The 21537-nt window shown below is 34.4% G+C and overlaps 1 protein-coding gene across 3 annotated transcripts in view; it reads left to right on the top strand.

Moving 5' to 3' along the window:
* The window catches only part of TSC22D2 (TSC22 domain family member 2), a 48235-nt gene extending 33876 nt beyond the window's left edge, over nt 1-14359 (top strand). For 2 of the 3 annotated variants that reach the window (XM_045192026.3, XM_053918247.2), the window contains 2 exons: nt 11768-11819; nt 12803-14359. In XM_045192026.3, coding sequence (XP_045047961.2) covers nt 11768-11819; nt 12803-13063 — 313 coding nt within the window. In that variant the 3' untranslated portion in view covers nt 13064-14359. The remainder of the gene's footprint in view (nt 1-11767; nt 11820-12802) is intronic. The other variant, XR_008426141.1, reaches the window with a different exon arrangement.
* The last annotated feature ends 7178 nt before the right edge of the window (nt 14360-21537 follow it).

A 21537-nucleotide genomic window follows, 5' to 3' on the forward strand; every position in this document is an offset into this window, starting at 1 on the left:
TTGGGATTTATCATTTTTCACAAAAGTATCATCTAGAAAGGTAAGTGTTACTGAGACTTGGCTATACGGGAAATAAAAGGCAAAGTTTGTTCAGGATTTATGACCCGTTGCCTCCAAAGTAATTTGGGTTATCTAGATATATGAATTACATATTAGGCAGCAAGAACATGTGGCAAGTTTAGTTTCATACTGAAAATGAGGAATGAGATCAAAGAATATTTTCTCAATTATTTGTTTTGAGTTTAGTTAAAATGATCTCATTACCCATATCCAAGGACCACTTGGAAAAATAATTTTGCTGTTAAGTACAGGAAATAGTTTTGGTGGGGAGGGGGCGGTAACCCAGTATAGCTACTTCATATTATAGCTAGAGAAATTACAATTGTGATATATTTAGGACTCAAATTCCTAAGTATACAATTTCTGAGTCCAGGCTTCTACAGCAAATGAATTCTTTAGTAGGTGGCTGCCAGCCTTGTCATAGATTTTGTATACCACACAGACCTTTGTCTAGTAAAAGATGCAGCTGTTAAAACATAGCCTATAGTGGTTAGTGCCTTAAGAGTAGTATGGGGCATGAATTGCTATACTACTGAAGGGGTTAGAGAAGCCTTTACAGAAAACATTTTAGCTGAAAGCTATAAAAGAATGGTAGAATATCCATAGAAGTATTCAGATAGTAAGAAAGTACAGCAAAGAGTGCAAGTAAACCATGGAGGGTCTCAGGAAGTTTAGGATATCCAATTAAAAGTTGAGCTGGCATTTGGAGTGAGGGAAAGAATGTAATGGTTAGCATAGAAATCAGTAAAATAATTTCTGATTTTTTTTTATCCCTTTGGCCCATTTTTATGTCATTGCTGAAGAATTCTGAATTACTTTTGCAAATGTTAGATGGATTTAGCTTGCATAAAAAAGTTTTTATACTACTGGGTGAAAATTTATTCAATGCTTGTTGGTCTCTGAAATGAAATACAAATCTTAGAGTTTTTATTTCCCTTGACATTCTTTATCATGTTCTTCAATTTTGTTCATTTTTATACGCTGACGCCATGAAAATTTCCTTAGGTGGTGAGAGTGCTATTATTTCCTTGTAATCAAGGAGAAGGAATGCTCTTGACAACCTTTTGAAGGAGAATTGATCTTTATGACAAAATGGCTGTTAAACATAGTCCTTTCCCCAGAAAGCTTTTTCTAAATCTTTATTCTTTTCCTAATCCAGTTGAAGTACTTTGAACTCCTATTTAGGTTTTTAATCTCTTAATTTATATTAAGAATTTTTATTGAATTTTTCTCCTTTTCCATTTAAATTTTTTACTTTCTAGAAAAGATAGCTCTTAATTATCTGCATTGAAAAACAGATCCCTTACTAGATGGAGGTATATTTTAATTGCTAAATTTGATGTTTTTAGAAGTTGGTTGCCATCAGTTTCTATCCCAAAAGACTAAAAGAATGGTTTTAGAATGTCTGGAATGAATATATGAAACAACATCCATTTCATTCCTTTACAATGTAACTACATTATTTAGATTTTTGCTTGGTATTCTGATCTAGACATCAACTGGCAAAATTTGAAATCCTTTCTAATCCCTCTCCCCTTTTTTACTCTTAGGTACCAGTGTACATCTCATTCTACATAATTGTTAGTCCCATGCTGTTTTCCCAGTCTCCTCGAAGTAATTTAAAGTAGCCAGGACTAGAGTATCAAATTTTCAATTTGATCTTAAGCCCCTTAGCATGTGTCCTTCATTCCCTAATAACGAATTGGACTGTCATCAAATTATCTATTGCTGCTGTGTAAACAGTACAATGAAATCTCTTTCAAGAGAGTCTGCTCTAGCAATGACCAGTGTGGCTCAGTTGGTTGGACGTTGTCCCGCAAAGCAAAAGGTCATTGGTTTGATTTGTGGTCAGGGCACATGCCTAGGTTGCGGGTACAGTCCCCAGTCAAGACGTGTAACAGGCAACCTATCCATGTTTCTCTCTCACATAAATGTATCTCTTCCTCCCTCCTTCCTCTATATATAAATAAATAAATAAGTAAATCAATAAATAAATATTAAGAGAACTTGCTCTAAATGTAGGCACTCAAACATTGAGGAAATGCAACCTTCTTCCTACCCCTTTCCCATACCCTTTCTTATTTCACACTGACTTAAGGAAGTAAATAAATTTTTCATCCTGTCAGACCTTGCTTAATGTTAAGTCTAATAAGAAATAATTACCTAGTGCATACACTCATTTATCTTAAATAGATATGATTCCATGTTTTTATAACATTTAAATATTTATTTTGAAATAATAGAATATTAATTAAACTGTCTTAGTTTATTTGGAATATTTGGGTTGTAATGGTAAAATTGCTGTGTGTATTTCACTTTTGCATTATTCTCTAGTATTTCCAGACTAAATTTTTACATCTTCCTTCCTTCCTGAATGTTTTAATAGAAAGAATTTTAGTTGTTGAATTGTTTTCTTAGAGTGGCTATACATGAAAAAACTATAATATCAGAATTTTACTACCAGATACTAGAATAATTCCCCCCAAATGTCATAATTTGGAAATGTAAAGTTATCTGGAAAAAGAAGGTGAAGTTAATGTTAATCTTACCTGCATCTTCTTTGGAATGCATTTTTATTGTATAAGTTTACATAGCCTATTGTATCATAGATGTTTATTACAAACTTTTACTATTTACCTGCCAGAACCAGTTCCAAAAGAAATTACTGGAAGTTATGAGCATTATTTACACCATATTTTAAAGTGACTATAATTCACTCTAAGCCAAAGAAGTAAATTTTATAAATCACAAATATAACTTAACATTGATTGTTGTTTTTTTATGTTGAACATAGTAATTATCTTCTAGAATGAAATAGTTCCTAAAGAAAGTGAAATTGTTGGCTCCTCTTCCCTCCTTTATCCCTTTCCTCTTTGCCATTTGTTCATGTCTTGAGTTCACATGGAGCAGAGTGATACTCCATGAGTCATTTTCATTTTGGAGTGTTTTTTATGTTCTCCAAAACTCAGTGAAAGTAGTCTTACTTGTGCCCCTGTCCACCATCTGCCTGCCTTCCCAAACAGGTAACCACTTTCTTAGTTGGTATGTGTGTTCTTTCTGTTTCTTTATGCATAAACAAGCAAATACAATATACATTATTATCTCCCCCTTCACACAAATGCTAATATACACACATCTGTACCTTTACTTTTAAAGATTTTAGGACACATTGTTTCCATTGCAGTACACAGAAACGTACCTTTGTGGGTTTTATTTTTATAGATAGGTAGTATTCAGTTAAATGAATGGTTCTACCATGATTTATTTAACCAGTTCCCTAGTGATAGAAGTCTTGCTGTTATAAACAGGGCTGTAATGAGTAGCCTTATAAGCACATTATTTCCTATGTATGTATTAATATCAGTAGGTTAAATTCCTAGATGTAAGATTGTTGGCTCAAAGAGTGAGTAAATGTGTGTGTGTGTTTGCAAAATTGCTCTCTGTATTGGTTATACAACTTGCAACAGCACTGCATCAGAAGGCCCATTTTCCTACAGCCTCACTAACGGTATATTAAATGTTAATATGTTTGCCAGTAGTTTTAGGTAAATTGTATTACATCATAGTTTTAATCTGCATTTTATTATAAATGAGATATTGAATATTTTTCATGTCATTTCTTGTTAACTGTCATGTGAATTCTGTCCATTTTTCTCTTGGGCCTCTAGTCTTATAGATATGTAGAAGTACTTTACATTTTAGAGAAATTACTGAAATTGGTTTTTTTTATTTTTCTATATTTTGAGACATAATTAGAAAGACCTTTCCCTCTCCAAAGTATTAGACATTCTTCCTAAATAGGCTTTTTAAAAGGCTGTTAATATAGATGATATATAGGATTGGCCAAAAAGTCCATTCAGTTTTTTTCTGTAAGATGGCTCTAATAGGGCTTAGTTGTCTTTAACTTCATTCGAAACAATTTTGTTAGATTGAGATTGTGTTGTGACAGCTGTCGTATCAGCATGCATTAAAAAAAACATGAAAATGATTTTGTGTAGCCATTTTAATATTGAAGATGGAAGCAAATGAGCAACATTTTTGGCACATTATGCTTTTTTATTTCAAGAAAGGTAAAAACGCAACTGAAACACAAAAATAGATTTTTGCAGTGTATGGAGAAGGTGCTGTGACTGATCCAACGTGTCAGAAGTGGTTTACAAAGATTTGTGCTGGAGATTTCTCACTAGACGATGCTCCACACTTGGGTGGACCAGTTGAAGTTGATAGCCATGGAATTGAAACATTGAGAACAATCAGCATTATAATCCGCATGGGAGATGCCTGACTACTTGAAATACCCAAATCAAGTGTTGAAAATCATTTGCACCAGTTTGGTTATGTTAATCACTTTGATGTTTGGGTTCCACATAAATTAAGCAAAAGGAACCTTGATGTATTTCTGCACGCGATTCTTTATTTAAAGGTAATGAAAATGTTCTGTTTGTAAAACAAATTGTGAGGAGCAGTGAAAAGTGGATACTTTACAATACTATAGAACGGAAGAGATCATGGGGCGAGCAAAGTGAACCACCACCAAGCACCCAAATGCTGGTCTTCATCCAAAGAAAGTGATGTTGTGTATATGGTGGGATTGGAAGTGAGTCCTCTGTGAACTCTTTCCAGAAAACCAAATGATTAATTCCAATGAGAACTCCCAATTAGACCAGCTGAAAGCAACACTGGATGAAAAACATCGAGAATTAGTCAACAGAAAAAGGATAATCTTCCATCAGGATAACACAAGATGTCATGTTTCTTTGATGACCAGGCAAAAACCTTTAGAGCTTGGCTGGGAAGTTCTGATTCATCCACCATATTCACCAGACATTGCACCTTTGAATTTCCATTTATTTTGGTCTTTACAAAATTCTCTTAATGGAAAAAATTTCAGTTCCTTCCCTGGAAGACAACAAAATGCACCTGGAACAGTTCTTTGCTCAAAGCAGTAGAGTTTGGGGAAGATGGTATTATCAAATTGCCTGAAAGATGGCAAAAGGTAGTGGAAGAAAACGGTGAATACATTGTTCAATAAAGGTATGTCTTTTTATTTTTAATTAAAAACCAAATGAACTTTTTGGCCAACCCAATAGTTGGCTCAAGACAAACGGAGTCTGAGGTAGGAGAGGGCTTTTGTATTGACTATACACTTTTTTGTGTGTCCTCTTTGAATTTATTTTTTACCATGTGCCATCTGTATATTTTTTTAACTTTTATTTTGAAATAATTATAGTCATAAGAAGTTGCCAAAAAAAAAAAATGTCCAGGGAGGTCTCATGTGTCCCTTTACCCAGTCCCCCCAATGGTGACGTCTTACATGACTCGAGTGTAACATCCAAAGCCAGGAAATTGACAGCGGTACAATCCACAGCATGTATCTTTTATTACTGTTTTAAACATCCTTTTCTGACCAGAATTTTGACCTAAAATTAATTAGATGAATGTAAAATATGCTGAGGGAATTGGTGGACAAGGTTTTTGTAGGTGCTAAAAACAAGTATCAATCCTGATACCAATATTCAGCTGGCTTTTTAATAGTTCCTTGATAAAAGCTTTTATTACACCATTGTAAGACTGATTATTTGAGAAAATAATAGTATTTAGTTTTGTGAGTATCCATCTTACCTGCTTTGTTTAGCATGAATAATAGCTTTCACAAAAATCACTTATTTTGTGTTACCAATAATAAAACTCCCCAGGAGGCACTTTGGTGAGTTTTTTAAATCATGAAATATAACATTGCTTGTTTTTACATCGGTATAACTTATGATCAGTAATTAGAATACATAAAATTTTGAATGTTTTAGCTTAATTTACAGTTAGCTTTGATAGTTTTATTCTTAATCACAGAAGTTTGCATTTGGCCAGAGATTAAGTCTACATGAATTTCATCTATTTAGGCTTTTTTTGGATGGAGAATTGCTGTTTGCCCTTAAATGAAGTGTTAGGCTATAAATATTTTTTCAGTTCCTCTTATAGAAGAGTGATGGATTTTTGTTCCTACTTAACCTTCACAGGTTTGTTAAGCTAGGTTCATTACATTTATTTTTTTGAAATCAGCTTAACATTTTTTTAAAATAAAGCATGCGTTTCTTAGAGAAAAGGCAAAGTGTTACCCAGGTTAGAATTAATACATGTTAGTAGTAATGATGTTATTTATAGAGCTCCCTGTCAGGGGGAGGAGGACAGTGTTGAAGGTTATAGATGTTATACTGGAAATAGTAGGCGATTTCCAAGGACTGGCCTCCAAGAATGATTGTAGCTTCTACTTGAGAGTTTATGAAGAAATACTTTTACCTGGTTTGGATAGGGGGCGTTGAATATAAATATAGCAGATATGCCAGCTCAATCAAAGAAGTCTGTTCTTAATACATGAAAGAGTTGATTTTGGCCCTGGCTGGTGTGGCTCAGTGGATTGAGAGTCGGCCTGCAAACCATATGGTCACCTGTTCAATTCCCAGTCAGGGCACATGCCTGGGTTGTGAGCCAGGTCCCCGGTAGAAGGCGCACATGCGAGGCAACCACACATTGGTGTTTCTCTCCCTCTCTTTCTCCCTCCCTTTCCCTCTCTAAAAATAAATAAGATCTTTAAAAAAAAAAAAAAAAGATTTAATTTTGTATTTGGGAAATTCCTATAGTATATTTTGTGATTGTGACACAGAAAGTTAGAAGGGTCTTTGAGTTAAGCAAGGTAATTTTCTTTTGCAGTATTCTGTGTATACATATATTTAAGATACCCTCAGCTTTCTAACAAACCAAAAGAATATTAATTCTTAGCAAATAGGTAACTATACTGGATGTCTAAAGATCACTGAGCAAGTGTCTTTTCCAAGAAGTTACCTCCCTTGTTCTCAGAGCTGAACCTCTTCTAGGAATGTGCTAGATAAGATAAATGGCAATTATGAACAGTTTTAATCTTTGGATTTATGCTCATGGTTCCACAACTAGCATGTGGTGCTTAGTCAAAGCACTCTTCATACACAACTCTATTTCTTTTATGTCATTACAGATTGTTTTTTCAGTCTTACTGTTATGGTTTAAAAAGGGGGGGGCAGGTGTTTTGACATTATTAGGTCTGGGTTTGAATCCTGTCCCTGGCATTGCGTTTTTGAGTAAGCTGTTGACCTCAATTTTCTGAACTGTAGAATGAGAATGTTGCTCGTGTTTGTAGTAATACTCACTAAAATAACCTGTGCCTGCCAAAAACTAGGCAGTTATTTAAGTGTTTTTTCCCCTCTACCTTGCTGCTTTGTTAATGAGCATTTATTTCCAGGGGAGAACAGAAGACAGATAAAGTAGTCAATATGTAAGAGAAGAAATGTGCACTATTTCTATTTTAAACAAGTAGTCATGATGTCTCTGTCCACATTAATAAAGAAAAAATTAATTTCATTCCTCATAGTTTGTGTGTGTGTGTGTGTGTGTGTGTGTGTAAGATCAAGTTATCATTACTCTCTGGTTTTAATTTTTAGAAAAACGGGATGGTTTGTACAAATTTGCTGAGCTGAGAATATGAACAAGGCACTTAGTCTATTAAGAAGGATGAAAATATGGGGAACTTGTGAAGATAGAGCAGGGGTGTCAAACTCATTTTCACTGGGGGCCACATCAGCATCATGGTCGCCTTCAAAGGGCCGAGTGTAGAGCTCCTTGCCCCTAGTTAAGGAGTAGTTACATTTATACAGTCCTAAAGTTACTTTCGGCCCTTTGAAAGCAACCATGAGGCTGATGTGGCCCTCAGTGAAAATGAGTTTGACACCCCTGAGCTAGAGGTTTCTATCTGGCCTCTTGTCTTCTCAGTGAAGTTGCAAATGATATGTTCTGAAAAGAATAAGGAGGCCTGGAAAGAAATGCTGTGGTTTTGGGGGCCAGTTGGGATGAATTTAAAACATGAACAGCAACATGGAAAGCCAAGCTATCTTGCTGTAGCATTGATTCTTTTGAGTTTTACTTCTCCTTTGAATGTGATTTTAATTTACTTTATAAAAACCCTAAATTCAGGCCCATTTGGTTCTTTGGGGGCTGCAAGTCTAGTAAATAAAAATCCAGCATACAAAAAAATACAGCCATTCTTGTTGTTTTCCCCCCATAGGCTCTATATTTCTGTCATTTTTGTCCATGCACATAATTTTTAATTTATGTAGTAAATGCTAATCAAGGTATAATTTTATTCTAAAAGAGTAACCCACTGTAAACAGGAAGTTTCTTTTTTAAAAAGAAAATTATCCCTTGTCTTTATATAGTACTTAAAGTTTACAAGAAAAGTTATAAAGTCTTAGGAAACCTTCCCCTAAGGAACTTACGTTCAGAATCCTGTTAACCATCAAGTTATAGCATGGTGAATGCAATAATAAAAAGAAAATAACATACACTACTTCACCATTAGGTTAAGAAAGCAAATGAAGGAAAATTATTCATTCTGCTTCAGTCGATCTGTCTCATTTTAAAAGAGAACATGAAGCCCAAACTACTATGTTGATTTTGAACACAATAGAAAACTTGTTACCCTCATTGAAACTATATTCTTAAACCATGTTCTGCGATTTTGAAATAGAATACCCTCTTATCTGCTTATTTAAGACTACCTACCATATTGGTATCTTTATTGTAAATCAAACTATTTAAAGCAGTGGTGCACAAACTTTAGGTTTTATCAGAATCATCTGGAGGGGTTATTAAAATAGATTTATTGGGTCCCACCTCGAGAGTGTCTAATTCAAGTTGGTCTGGGGTATACCCAAATACTTATATTTCCAGCACGTTCCTGGGCAATGCTGATGCTACTAGTCCAGGGACCGTACTTTGAGAACTACCAATTTAGTCAAACTCAAAAAATTTTAATGACTTCCTATTATAAACCAATAATTGTTTCAAATCCAATTACTATCATATTGACTCTTTCAGAATGCATTTGAACACCTGTGTGCCAAGCACTGTGTTCACTCTTCACACAGGTCAAGAAGATAAGGAACAGAGAGTTCCTCAAGAAGCAGAGAGTTAACAGTGGTAGTATTGTTTAAACTCACTTAATCATCACAGGAATTTATGAATTAGGGCATGTAATCCTTATTTTAGATGGAAAGAAAAAAAGGTCTAAACAGGTTAAATAATTTCCCAGAATTCACACAGTGAGTATATGGAGAAACCAGAATTTGCTAATCTGCTTTCCTGGTTATGCACTATAAAAAGTTTGTGAAGATTAGTGGACCATAGGTGGGATGAAGTAATTAGTGCTACCTTAGAAAATTAGAAGGCAGCATGGAAAAGATGGTGCTGGAATATCTTAAGGAACGAGTAAAAGATAACCAGATGAATTGCAACTGTCAGCATTTCCAGTTGAGGGAGCAGTTTGTGCAAAGGCATGGAAACCTGAGAGAATATCTGTTCCACAGACTGAAAATAGTTACGTAAGACTATAATACAATAGGCCAAATGGAGTATGAGAGGAAAGGAAACTGTAGAAGGCAGCGCTCAAGGTTATGAAGGGTTTTGTATACTGGGCTAAGAAGTTTTCAAAATAGAATTAAGGTTTTGTTATTCTTTATCTTAGAACTTTCATCTCTGTTTAGCCCATGGTTCTCAAAATACATTTGATACGGTCTCTCTGGCAGCAGAATCAGCATCACCTGGAAACTTGTTAGAAGTGAAAATTCCTGGGCCCCAACTCAGACGTGCTGTATCAGAAACTGAGGTAGAGCCCAGCCATCTATGTTTTCAGACCTCCAGATGACTGGTGCTAAAGTTTCAGAACCTCTGCAGTAGGTTGTAGAATTCTCAAATTCTTCAAAATAGTCAGAGGTCACTATAGTGATAGTTGTATCTGACTGAATTCTGTTAAAGTACAATGCTTAACAAAACTGAAGGATTAATACCTCTTAAGGGACATATTTTCAACATGATTTATTTATGTTTTGAAAACCAGTTCCTCTTGCTATTAAAAGAGAGTTGAGTCAAGACTAGAGTTTATTAAATCAACAAAAAAATAAGACGCTAATTATTGTTCCTTAGCTAAGGGAATGATTTGGAAACTTAACTGATTTTATTTTAATTATCAAAAAAAAAAAAAGGCAGTGAAGCTTTTTTTTAGAGTTTGGGGCTTTTTGTTTGCTTGTTAATATATAAAACTGGTGTGAAAATTAGCAGTTAAGGTGTTCTGTTTAAAACAGATGTGTTGAAAGAATTCAATATTTAAGTCATGAAATGGCTAAAAGTAATTCAGTTTTTCTTTGACATAGAAATAAAAAATGTAGAAACTATAATCTAAAATTCTCAGGCAAACATTAATCTAAATGCCTACCACTATCTTTCTTTATCAAATTGTGGCCAATACGAGTACTAATTAATGGTAAATCCTTCCCAGTTATTTAAGTATACAGAAGTCCCTTTTCATCTTAGAAATAGCAGCAGCAAAAGTGAAGTAGTATGCTGTCATTAATGTTGTTAATGCTTAGATAAACAAGCTTAGTGTTTCCCATGTATTGATTCAGAGTTTTGAGGGTTAAGAAGTGGCAAGTCCAGTGAGGCATTGAGACCAGTCCCTTCATTTTACGGATAAAAGAAGCTGAAGTCCAGGGAAGTTAAATAGTTGATTTGCTAAAGGTCACATAGGTAGTGAATAGCGGAACCAGGATTATAACCTATACTTAGATGATAATATAAAAGGCACTACTACATCAGACATATTTCTGAGACCCAGTTTGATACAACATTGAAGGTCCATATCTAAAGTAAAATAGTTTTCAGATATCAAAATTTTCTTGGGTGGGGTATATTTTATGAAGAGTATTTAGTAAAGTTTTATAAAAAGTCATTTAAAGACCTCTCTTTGTATTGATACAGAGGACTAAAGTATCAGATTTGTCTTTATAAGAAAACGTAATAACTGTTCAAAATTTGTAAAAACACCAAGAAAAAGATACGGAGCCTCACTACACTTAGTATTTAATACATGAGAGAATATAAACTGCCAGAGACGACAGTTATTCAACCTTTTGTGTCACTATCATACAAATGCTAAGCTGATACTTGAACTTGGTTGTACTTACCAGCTAGACTACCAAGAAAAACTGGTCCAAACCACATACCTTACCTACTAGGTGATTTTGCCAGCTAATAACCTACAATCAAAGCTTGTAGTTTAGCCAGAATGTTGACTTCCTTGTTAACCAACCCTGCAAGTACTGTTTGCCCTAAAGCCCTTTGAATCATTTTTATGAGCCAGATCTAAAAATTGTTAAACCAGATATTAAAATACCAAATCTATAGAAGAAAAGACATCATCTGAAGTTCAATGTAATAAGTAACTATTGGGATTTCTGCCTGAAGAGCAATTCAGGCTATATAGTTGTTAATTGAAGTTTAAGAGTTATGAAGAGGGTACTGTTCATTCAAAATTTATCTTTTTAAGTTCAATGAATTGAGAAGTCCGGAATAAAATTGGGAGTTACTTGTAAAGTAGCATATTTTGCCACAGGCAAATTAGAAAAGTTGGAACTACAAAGAATTTTTAGAAGTGTCATCTATTTACTGAGATCCTCATTTTCAAAATGAGAGCTTGCTGAGTACTAAAATTATGAGAATAGACTTAATAAACTTTAAATTACTATTTTTTTGTTTTAAGTAATACACAGATGTTCTTAATTATTTTAAGAGTTGGAAGGGAGATTACATTTTTTAGAATAATTTAATGAAATACTCTAATTTTTTCCAGTGCATCTGGGGGAGGTGTTGTAGCCATTGACAACAAAATAGAACAAGCAATGGTAAGTAAATTTTATAGTCCTTATTTTATAGATTGTTGGTTGTGCAAAGCACTTGGTTTTTATCAATTGTAAAAAACCGAATATGTTTAAACCAAGATGACCAAAGTAATTTTTTAATAATGAGATTTAACTGAAGATGTTAGAACATTGAGAATCTTAGTCTAAAAGTATCAGTGCAGTAAATATTTTCCCCATTTAAACATCTCACATTTTTCTTGCATTGCCATTGATAACAACCATTTGGGAGGTATACAATCAAAATGCCCTAAATGGATTATGTTTCTCCAAGTATTTCATCATCAAAAATAGTGTAGAGACGAAAAAGTATTAAAATGAAAACTTCAGCTGGAAATTTTTGTCATCCTTTGGTTATATGCAGACACTGTTTTACTCAGCTTTAATAAATAGACTTGTTCTGTTGATTCTGGTTCTGATTTCTATTACTATCAAAAATTTTTATTCCCTTAAAGATACTGTTCATATTATATAAAATATTTTGATTCAAATTTGTTAAAACTATAGCAGAGCTATAAATAAGGACCATTAGTCTCAAACTATTAAAAAAACACAAGGTTTTAAGGTTGGAAATTGTAGGATCACCTTATCTCTTAAAGCACTACTATATAACTAGTTTAATATCCGACAGTTTAATATCCTTTGTTCATTTAGTCCAACATCTAAGCATATGATTTTCAAACTTTTTGAATTCTAAGCTTATAATCGACAATTTAAGGAGCTAGTATTTTTGGAAATCTCTTCAAACTGAAAAGAAAATCCTGGGCTTTCTGCCATAGTTGGAAACTGGATTTTTTCCGCCCCATCTCCCTTAGGGCCATTCAAGATGTAGTAGAAATATTAAAAGCAAGAGCAGGAAAACTGATATAAAAACACCTTTTGTTTTTAAGGCACCAGGTAGGCTAGAACCAAATAGCAACACCTTTTCCTTTCTCTCTTTTTGACATTCCTAATTTTGTTTTTCACAGGATTTGGTGAAAAGCCATTTGATGTATGCAGTAAGAGAAGAAGTGGAAGTTCTAAAGGAACAAATAAAAGAATTAGTTGAAAGAAACTCTTTACTTGAACGAGAAAATGCACTGTTAAAATCTCTTTCAAACAATGATCAATTATCCCAACTCCCAGCCCAACAGGCCAATCCTGGTAGCACTTCTCAACAGCAAGCAGTGATAGCACAGCCTCCGCAGCCAGCGCAACCTCCACAGCAGCCGAATGTCTCCTCAGCATAAAGCTTTCTTGCCTCATTAAGAAAAAAACTGAAAGCAGTCTATCCTGTGTGCCACTGGTGTTCTTTCCACTTTATACGAAAGCAAGTAGCCATGCTTCGGTTGTGTGTTTGGCCTTTTCAGTATTAGACAATCATTCTACAAGAGCTTTTCCTCTCTTTGAGATGACATGCAGCACTGTTGATGTCCAGCTTTACGTCATCAGTACCCAAGGAGAATAATAATTGGGGTTTATTAAAGCAAGCAAAGTCTGCCTTTTACCTGGTGGGCATGAGTGGGGTCTTTTAAGAGCTTTGGTGGCTCTTCCATGTTTCTATTACATGGATTTACCCTGAGCCTTCCTATCATATTATAAATAACAGTTCATCTAAAGAGCCACTTTTCTTTCAATATCAGTAACATTTGCCTATATAAGTTTTCATTTATTTGTGTTTTATTTATTACAGGGCTGCTATTTTCATAATGTACATGAACAATGTCACAGAACTTTTTTAATTTTTTGAATAATTATAAGTATCAGTAAAGGAATTGAGAGACAGGATTGCATTTAATAGATAAAACGTTTAGGCAATAATTGAACAAAAGAATCCTGGCATATTTCTAACACTAATGGCAATTTACCTTCGGTATTTATTTTTAGTAGTAAAGACCCAGCTTGAATGTAAATTTTGTATAGTGTAAGTATGAAGAACATAGTGCAACTGTACAGGTAGTCACCAGTTATTGTGATATAATAAATAATTGGGCTATTTTGATGAAGAAAACTTTGTTCATTTGTTTCTACTTTCTAATAGAAAAATTGCCACGATTCCTCTGCTTTTTGACATTTCGTATGACTTTTTTTTGAGAGGGTGGGAATAAAAAGCTGTGAAATTGTTCAACCTACTTTGTAACCAAAGAAGCAAAGCTGTGTAATGGAGTTTTTGTTTGTTTTTTTTTTATATATATATAATGCACATTCTTTATGTATTTTTTTTTAGTGTTTTCTCAGTCACAATTTTCTTTACTGTCTAGCATGATCTGCATGACCTATACTCTTTGAACCACTTTCGTACCTCATGTTTTTATGCAGCACTCTTATTGTAATATGTACTAGTCTGTGAACAATGTCAAATAAAAAAGAACGAACAGGTAGTGTGTGGGGCTGAGCTAGTGTACTGTACACTAGTTGTAAAATACAAAAAAATGAAGTGAGCCATCTTTTGTTCCTTTAAAATGGTGTTTTGAATTTCGTATGCAGAAAACGTTTTGTTACATTGCAGATTTTAATGTATTTAATAAATGCAACTTGCAGATAAAGTGCAGTGTATACTGAGTATTTAAATTAAAATGTACATTTCATAAATACAGTTTCAAGAGAAAGCATCATTTTGTGTATACTAACACATTAAGTGTATATGTCAGAAATTGATGTATAAATATATATTTTAACACATTTTCTGAAATTAAACTGCAGTTTTGTTGAAATATTTGGCTCTATATGTGTTCAAAATTTAATTTGATTAGATTTGTACTTTCACAGTTCAGAATACTCCTTAAATGAAAACCCATGTTATTAAAGACTTAATGATAGTTCTTAAATTTTCAAAGTAAAATAATTTAAAGAATGCAAGAGTGGTGAGCAATATTCATATTATGTCAATGACATTTAAGTAGAAAACCCTTGTCTACCAAAAACATTTACTTGAATTCAGAAAGGTGCCTATAGAGATTAACGTGTTCTGTATCTATGGCCTGCTAGCTAATCAGGAGTTAATGAGAACCAATAGTTAGCTCTTCACATTAAAAGAGGATAGGTAAGTATTCTTTTTTATCTATTTAAATAAAAACTTAATCAGATTAGCCACAAACTAAATGCATAAAGTCGGGTATATGTGGGATTATCAACTATTTTATATTTTAGTTATGCTGCAGGATACATTGTTCAATATAAACAAATTTTAATGTTAATAGATACCACTAGAAATAACTAAAGGAACTAAGTACATAGGCTTGAAGAAGCAACCCTAAAAATGTGAGTAAGATTTTAAGTAGAGCCACCACAGATGTGAGCAAGTGAAACTTCCATGTTGGAATGTTAACCAAAATGCTCACTAGTTGCGCCCCTCAAGTGCCAACAGCATGATATTTAATGTAGGTGGAGAAAAACTAGTATTAGAAAAGGTAGGAATTTGTGAAAATACAACTTTTGGTTCTAGTGATAAAAAAACACTTTATAAATATAAAAGTAATGGACACACAGGAAATGATTGTTAGTTTAAAGTAATTAAAAGCAATTCTTTTACATTTTAAAACAACAGAAAAGAGAAAACATGGATAATTCACAGAAGCAATGGTGGTTTCTAAAGGTTCAGCCTTTAGTAACCTAAAAGGTGCAAATCAATATTTAGAAAATTCTTATTTGTCTTTTAAATAGCAGAACCTGATGTAGAAAGGCAAGCTTTTCTGTGCACTTCTAGAAAGCAATTTGGCAATATGTATCGAGCCTTAAATATTAATACACTTTTCAGTTCAGTCACATGAGGAGATATTCAACTCATGGTGCAATGTTCAAAAAATGCAAAATCATAATAGTACCTATCTTCTGCTGTTACCCTTCCCTTCTTCCCTTTAAACTTAAGCTTCCCTTATATACACCCCCCAAAATAACTGAAAGGATGTCTTTACTTCCTACTCTCATACGGCGTGTCCCAACTCCAAAGTGAGGGCCAAACTTAAGGGTACAAAAGCTATTGTACTTTTCAGCATTAGATACACTGTATTTGGAAACATCAAACATTCTCCCAATTGATTAGTTTCTTTAATTTCAGTTTTATCTCAGAAATTTAGGGTCTTCTGCTCCACATGGCTGGAATATTAATTTATTTAGATGGCCAATTTCGGGGCATAGTCTTTCTTATAGGAATGCCATCTGTAATTTTCTCAGTGTAATGCTCGTAGACCAGGGTGCCACATAAGATTTTTGTTAGTTTATTTTAACCAACTTGAAATTCATAGAACATTTTGTTTCTGATATGGCAATATATCTGTAATACAAACCTAACTTCCCCCAAAGAAAATTTATTTTACGTAGTTAACAATGTGATTTTACAGCTTATTGCCCACACACTTTGGATATTAAATACGCATTTACATCCAAAATACATGTCCAAAATAGATGGGTATTTGCACTGTTTTTTCCAAAGTTCTAAGCTAAGTAGAAGTATTAAGACGAGAATGCTTTATCATCAAGCATCAAGTGATGGATAATAACTGCCATTATTCACAAAGAATTGTTGCAGGTCAAAGATTGTGGTACTTCTACAAGTTCCAAACTTTAGGCACTCCTGGACCTTTAAAAAAGGGGGCAGTGGTCCTTAAGATTAGAATAACCAAAATACCTGTTCTTCATGGAAATACACGTTTGTAGAACCAGAAATAGCTATTTTTCCAGGAACAAATTTTAAGACAATCTAAAATCATTTTTTTCTTTTAAGGCAGCTTTACAGTTCAGTGGTACAAACTTTGTGACATGACTCCAGTCTCTTAAAAAATCCTGAAAAGGACAAAACCCAGTCAAGATAACAGTTTAATCAAGGATATAAGGAAATCATTGATACAATGCAATAATGATAAAGATGCACAGTCAAGAATGGCTTTGTCAGGGAAGGTTTCCTCAAGAGTGACACAGGTCATAAGAAAACTCCAAGTTTTAAAGGAGAGTACAAAGCTTGGTTAGCCACAGGTTTGTTTCATGGGTCCAGGCAAAGGTTACCTCACCCTCCTTAGTTGTTTGGCTTCTATCCATTCAGAAAGTAATGACTTACTGAATGATTTTAAGCAGTGGGATTGTGATCAAATTTGCATTTTAGAAAAGTTAATCGCTGCAATGACAGATGGGAGGTAGATTGGGAGCTAAAACTGGAAGCTAAGAGTTAATTGAGAAGGGATGATAATAATCCAGAAAAGAAATGATGAATATGTGGAGTTACATAGACAATCTGGATGCTCATGGAGGAAGTCTGTCCTGGGTCTTTCTGTACCATTTTGGCCTCCACAATGAACATTCCATTCCCAACATCAGGTATCCTGGTCTTTGTTGCTCCAAGGAAAGATCAGAGAGCTGCAAGTCAGCCTGAGTGAGACATTTCCTTCCAACAGTCAGATCTCTAGGAAATTAAAATCTTAGTTTTCCTTTAAAGAAAGTTCAAGAATTTAGCAAAAGGAGAATGAGTGGGAGTAGGAAATAGAGAAGCCTTTTCTGTCACTGTAAATTCAGCTGTAAAGGTAAACCAAATTTAATCCTATAGTGACTAGGATTAGAGTGGCCCGGAAGCCTGAGTCCAAAGCCTGCCTCTCAGAGCTATCCCTTTCTCCCCAAAAGGGTGATGCGGGTTCTGGCCCCGCTGTAGGTACTGACAACCCAGGTCAGGATAAGTTCTGCTAAACTTCAACCTTTCATTCTTTGCCACCGTTCACAAAGTTTCTTTCCTTCAAGTCCCTCACCTAAGTGAGACCTTTTCTCCCACCTCCTTCTGCCTCAAGCCTAGTAATCCAGCTTTCTATTTTCTAGCAAAACTAATCGTTTATTATTTAGTCATGTGTATCTGAACCCTATTTTTTCCTTTTCAACATTCCAGAATGCACCCATTTCCTATATGTCCTTATCAGGTCACAGAAGTTCTACAGCAGGATCTGTCCTCTGAATGCATATATTTCCTTTGTCAGCAGAGAGATTACTGTGCGGTGCTATTTAACAATTTCCTTAGTGGGCTACAGTTGGTATTACACACTGTTCACAAATGAAAAAGGTGGCGTGAGGCACTATACAAAGCAAGCTAAAAGTCATAGACATTTTTTTAACAGAATCATCATAAAATACAGACAGCCTTTTAAAATTGGTAATGGTAAAATAAGCTGGGATTTTGCACTGGCAATGTCTACTTGGTCACAGAATTTGTTTAACATATTTAGATGGTGAATTAGCTTTATAGTTTCCTCTCCTCAGCAGGGAAACTGATAGATTAGGCAGTTTGGGAAATTTTCCCATGGCCTGATGTCGTGTGTTGAGCTATATAAAACACAGCATCTAAGTTTATGGACTAAGACGTTGTCTACAGAAGGGAAAGTTATCCCTTTGAAAGAGGGGAGAAAAAGGTGTGGTAGGTTAATCCTTAAAAATAACTGAGGCAAATGCCAGACTTCTTTCTCATTAAAGAAAGCTGAGTTTATCTTTCCATTTCATTGTTTTGCATGCCTGAGATATTTCTATGTAACAACTGTAAAGTATTCTCTCTCACCCACTGCCATCTAAAAATCTAAAACGTTCTCCCGATCACAGTCATTGCCGCCATTTTACATGCAACACATCTATTGATAAATCATACCTGAGGACGTCCACACAAAGCAAGGACCATTTTTTCCCACAAGAGGGCATGAAATATAAGATCAGGTCCAGTTATAATTCTAGTACTTCCACTAAAAAATGCATATATAATTTAATCAGGTGGCAAATGGACAGAAAAAAAAATACGTGTAACTTTGTAAAGCCTCTAAAATAAGGGTTTTGTTTTCGAGAAGTTTGGCTTTTACTTTTTATCTTCTAGAAACTGTTGAAATGCAATTGAATTTTATTTCTATTCTGGTGCTGCACTCTGAACTTACTGTATGTTTGGGGATAGAAAGATGAACGGGACATGATCTGTGCACTTCAGGGGCTCATAGTCCGCTATAAAAAGCAAAAGCTGAAGTGCTATTTTATTTATTCAAAGTACATCCACATGAAACTCTTTTACTTGCCCAGAAACAACTGTAAATCAGCACAAATACTGAACATCAAATAGTGCTTTTAGAAAAAGGGGACCTGGAGAAAAGCCTTCCCATCTTCTCTTTGAGCTTATGAGGTGTCTCCTAAAACAGAGGAACCAATCTGAGAGGGAGAAGCTTATACATTTTTTAATAATCGAAGTTTGTAGAGAATGAAACTGATCTAAATCAAACTTAACTAGAATTAACTAGAATGATGCCATGAATTGTATCATCTATTGTCTCATTAGGAACACATTTCCGTGACTGACAAAATCTGCTACCCTTCAATGAACCAAGTTAAGAATAACTCAGGTGCCTGATGCCAAAACTAAATCTGATAGCTGGGAATCTGGAAACAAAAACAAGTGTTGAGTGCATGATAAAAGTGACATTTCAAATCAGTAGGGGAAGAATAGTTCATTTAACAAATAGTATTGAAATAACATAACCATTTGGGAAAAAATAAACTTAGGTCTCTAACTCATAAAAATTAATTCTTGCTAAACTAGTAGTGAGTTTTACACTTTCTGGTCACATATCCTTTTTAGAAATCTCCCTGTGAAATGCACATGAGCAAAAAGTTTTTCAAATATGTTAGAAAAAGATGATCACTCTCAGCAAAATAAAGGAAATGCACATTAAAACACAAGAAACTATCTCAGATCCAATTGGCAAATATTTAAATATATATAAATCAAGAGACGGCAAGGCTGTGGAAACATAGGAATCCTGCATTGCTGGTGAGTGTATAAATAGGCACGGCCACTCTAAAATAAAATTAAGTGGTATACATTAAAATTTAAAATTCACATGCCCTGTGTCTCAATAATTTCAATTTTAATGAAACACACTTGTGTTCATAAGGTTGATTACACTTTTGTTATAGTATAAAATTGGAAAAAGCAAAATACCCATCAAGAGGATGAAGCATGGTATATACATTACAAAATACTGGGCATCAATCAAATAGAATGAGAATCCTACATGTACTAACATGGACAAAATCTCTAAGATAAAATGTTAATTTTTTTCAAAGTTTGGGGGAAAAATTGAAGGACAATACATGTACTACATATGACACCATTGATGTTAAAACACATACTGTGCACATTCACACACGCAAATACTGTATGGTGTACTTCTTTAGTACCTATTTGTGTATAATAAAAATGTATAGAGAAGGTCTGGAAGGGTAAAACCAAACAGTTAACAGTAGTTTGATGGAGTGCATTAGCTTTAACTGTAACGTTTGATGTGTTTGAATATACACTCATGTATTGTTTGTGTAATGACAAAATTAATAAACTAGAAATAAAATAAAATAGATGTTTTCTTCTTGTCTGCTGCTAATGTCTCCCCTGGTGCTCTGGGTCTCATCATCTTTAGCCTTCTCCACTCCCCAGGATTATTTTTCCCTCCCATTTCTTCCACTTTGCCAGCCCCTATGGCTTCATTGCATCAGTATTTATGCAAGCTTCATAAGTAAATAAAAAATAAGTAAGTAACTCCCGTCTCCTAACTGGGAATGTGCTCCCTCCAGCTTGCTTTTTCTGCTACCTCTTTTTCCTTTCCATTTCTTCCGCCGCCACTCACAGCTTGCCTCAGGTGTTCTGGTTGGGGCTCCCACTGTGCCCCCAAACCATTCTCATCATAGTCACCAATAATCACTTTGGTTCTAATTCCCTCTGATATACGTTAGTTCTTATTTACTGTTTTATCTAATTTCTGCTTATCACTTGTTTAGTCTCGTAGATCGTTTTCTATCTCATTTTCTCCCTTTTCATGTTTTAGGGGGTTTTCTTGTAATATATATATATATATATATATATATATATAAAACTTTTAACCCAATCTGTCTTTTAATATATTAATCTGTTCCCATTTATTATCATTACTGGCATGTTTGGATTCATTTCTGCCATCTTTGTGTTATCTCATCAAAATGCTTTGTTATTTTCCTCTTTTCCTGGCTTTTATTCAATTGTTTTCTTATTTACTTTTTCACCCCTCTAATGCTTGGGAGGTTATACATTCGATGTCCATTCTTCCAGTGGTTTAATCTTACAATGTATCATTTTGTTGTGGAAATTTTCAATCATACACAAAAGTGAACAGTATAATAAGCTCCTGTGTACCTATAACCCAGCTTAAATGATTACCTAATCATGGCCTATCTTGTGTTATTTACAGTCAAACCCATTTACTCCCCTATTCTCTGGATTATTTCAAAAAAAAATCAAGATATCATAATACTTCATCCGCATATATATATATATATATATATATATATATATACACACATACAGGGTGGGCAAAAGTAGGTTTACAGTTGTGTTGACATTCTTTTGAGTTAATAAAGTTATTGTAATTATAACCTGAATGCCTTTTTCCATGTGAACAACTGTAAACCTACTTTGCCCATCCATGTATGTTATATTTAAGTATGTATCTCTAAAAAGTATTCTATCTTTTTTTACCCTCTCCCGGGGACATGCTTATTGATTTTTAGAGAGAAGGGAAGGGAGGGAGAACAAGAGGGAGAGAAACACTGAAGTGAGAGAAAAACAACAATCCGTTGCCTCCCCGACCGGCACTGAACCGGCAACCCAGGCATGTGCCTGACCCAGATTCTAGCCCATGGCCTTTTGGTGCATGGGACGACGCTCCAACCTACTGAGCAGCCTGGCCAG

This window comes from Desmodus rotundus, chromosome 2, assembly GCF_022682495.2.
Source record: "Desmodus rotundus isolate HL8 chromosome 2, HLdesRot8A.1, whole genome shotgun sequence".
NCBI classification, from domain to species: domain Eukaryota; kingdom Metazoa; phylum Chordata; class Mammalia; order Chiroptera; family Phyllostomidae; genus Desmodus; species Desmodus rotundus.